Source organism: Empidonax traillii, unplaced genomic scaffold (genome assembly GCF_003031625.1).
Source record: "Empidonax traillii isolate 1590-97213 ecotype Southwest subspecies unplaced genomic scaffold, ASM303162v1 scaffold2076:size39705, whole genome shotgun sequence".
NCBI lineage: Eukaryota > Metazoa > Chordata > Aves > Passeriformes > Tyrannidae > Empidonax > Empidonax traillii.
The window spans coordinates 1-2325 of NW_020957269.1; the positions used below are offsets into that span (position 1 = coordinate 1).

The following is a 2325-nucleotide window of genomic DNA, read 5'->3' on the forward strand; positions in this document are numbered from 1 at the left end:
ACCGGGGTTACCGCGAGCACCGGGGGCACCGAGGGCACCGCGGACACCGCGAGTAGCGGCGGTCCCGCACCATGATCTGCGGCAGGAAGGCTCGTCCCGCCCCCGAGCAGCCCCGCGCCCCGTCGGACGGTGCCGGTGGCTCCTGGCGCTCCGGGAGAGCCCTGAAGAAAATGGGTGAGTCCCGGGAGGACCGCGGGGAGCCGGGCAGAAACCCCGGGAGGGCTGTGCCAGAGGGGGGCCGGGAGGGATCACGGTGACTGGGAGGGTCCCTGACGTGAGTTGGGGGTCGTGGCAGGGAGGGGACCCCAACGGCAGGGCTGGGATCCCCAGGATAGCCAGGGAATAGTCTCCATGGCTGGATGTGGTCCTCGCTGTGGGGAGGGGTCCATAAAGCCACGAAGGTCCCCGTGGCAGGGATTGTCCCCAGAGCAGATGGGGTCCCCACTGGCAGGGATGGGTCCCCGTGGCAGGGGACATTCCCGAGGTGGATGGATTCCCCCACATCAGGGAAGGGTCCCTGTGGCTGGCAGGGGTCCCCAAGGCAGCCCCAGGGATCTGTGTATCACCCCAGCTGTTGAAGGGCAGCAGGGTCAGGGTTTGGCCACACCACAGGTGACAGGAGCCCCCCTCTCAGAGTGTTTGTTGTCCCCAAGGCTCAGCTCCTGCTCCCTGGGTCCCTCACCCAGGCCCTGCCTCAGTTTCCCCACCCAAGGGTGCTGCCCATGGCGCTGTTGGCCCGGGGCCCTCTGGCCCATGGGGTGTGTGCAGGAAGGTCAGGGGGCACCCACGGGAGCGGCTGGATCTGGAGTGGATACAGAGGGGCAGGGCCTTGGGTTGCTTTGGACACGGGGCTGTGGGCCTGGAGCTGCACAGCTGGGTGCAGCACTGTATCCATGTGTCTGTGTCTGTGTGTCTGTGTCCCTGTGTCTGTGTGTCCATGTGTTCCTGTGTCCCTGTGTCTGTGTGTCCATGTGTTCCTGTGTCACTGTGTCCCTGGGCCTATTCATCCACACACTTGTGCATCCATGTACCCCTTGCCCGTGTGCCTGTGTGTCCTGCATCCCTGCATCCACCTGTCCCTGCATCTCCACATCCATACATCCATGTATCCATAGATCCCTGCTCCTGTGTACTCACCCACCCTGTCCATGTACCAGTTCATCCCTGTGTCAGTGTGTCCATGCATCCATGTGTCCATGTGCCTGTATCCAGGAATCCATGCACCTGTGAATCCATTCACTTGGACATTCATGTGTCTGTATGTCCTTGCCTCAGTGCATCCATGTGTCAGACATCCCTGCATCTCTGTATCCATGGATCCAGACATCCCTGCATCTCCATATCCATGGATCCAGACATCCCTGCATCTCCATATCCATGGATCCATATGTCCATGTGTCCATGCATACATGCACCTGTGTCCACATGTCTGGCAATCCCTGTGTCCATCCCCCTGCCCAATACCTGTATCCTTGTGTCCATACATCCGTGAATCCATGCATCTGTGCATCCATGTGCTTGTGGCCCCTGTGTCCCTGCACCTGCCCTCAGTCCTGCACCTTGGGCAGGGTGTGACCACACAGGAGGTGGTGGCTGCTGGTGGTCACATCCCCGAGGCCATGGCCAGCTTGGGGTGCTCCCTGTGAGCCCCACACCTGCCCTTTCCCAGCCCAGGAGAGGGACACGGCCGCTGGGGCTGGTTGGAGTGGCTGCCAAAACAGGGAAGGGAGGAAATAACCATTCTGTGAACAGATGGAAAAGTCCCGGCCAGGGCGTGGGCCCCGAGTCCCCCGAGGCCACCCTGTCACTGTTCCCAGCCTGGGCTCTGCTGCTGGCACCGTCCTGGAGCCCTCCACAAGGGATCTGGGCAGCCTGGCTGGGGTTTACAGCTGGGCTGTGTCACTGTGTCCCCCCAGACAGGCACTCAGTGCTCTGGAGGGGCAGTGCTCCTGTCCCATCTCAACCCACTCCTGTCCCATCCTGTCCTGTCCTGTCCTGTCATGTTTGTCCTGCCCACTCTGCCCCATCCAGTCATCTGCCCCACCCTGTCCTGTCCAGTCCTACCTGTCCCATCTGTACCGTCACACTGTGTCACGTATTTCCCATCCCATCACCCTCTCCTGTCCATCTCACCCTGTCCTGTCCCACCCCCCCCATCCTGTCCCTTGTCCGTGCTGTGCCATTCTGTCCCATCGTGTCTGTCCCATCCAATTCCACCCTGTCCTGTGGCATCACGTCTGTCCTGTCCCATCTGTCCTGTGCCATCCCACGGGCTGTGCAGGGGTGTGCATGTGCAGATGTGCACACAGATGTTCACTGATCCCC

The 2325-nt window shown here is 61.5% G+C and overlaps 1 protein-coding gene across 1 annotated transcript in view; it reads left to right on the forward strand.

Annotated features, from left to right (window-relative positions):
* Positions 1-71: 71 nt before the first annotated feature.
* PLCD3 (phospholipase C delta 3) overlaps positions 72-2325 on the forward strand; it is a 10466-nt gene continuing 8212 nt past the window's right edge. The window contains exon 1 of the mRNA XM_027909352.1: positions 72-224. Within this exon, the coding sequence (XP_027765153.1) occupies positions 72-224 (153 nt within the window). The remainder of the gene's footprint in view (positions 225-2325) is intronic.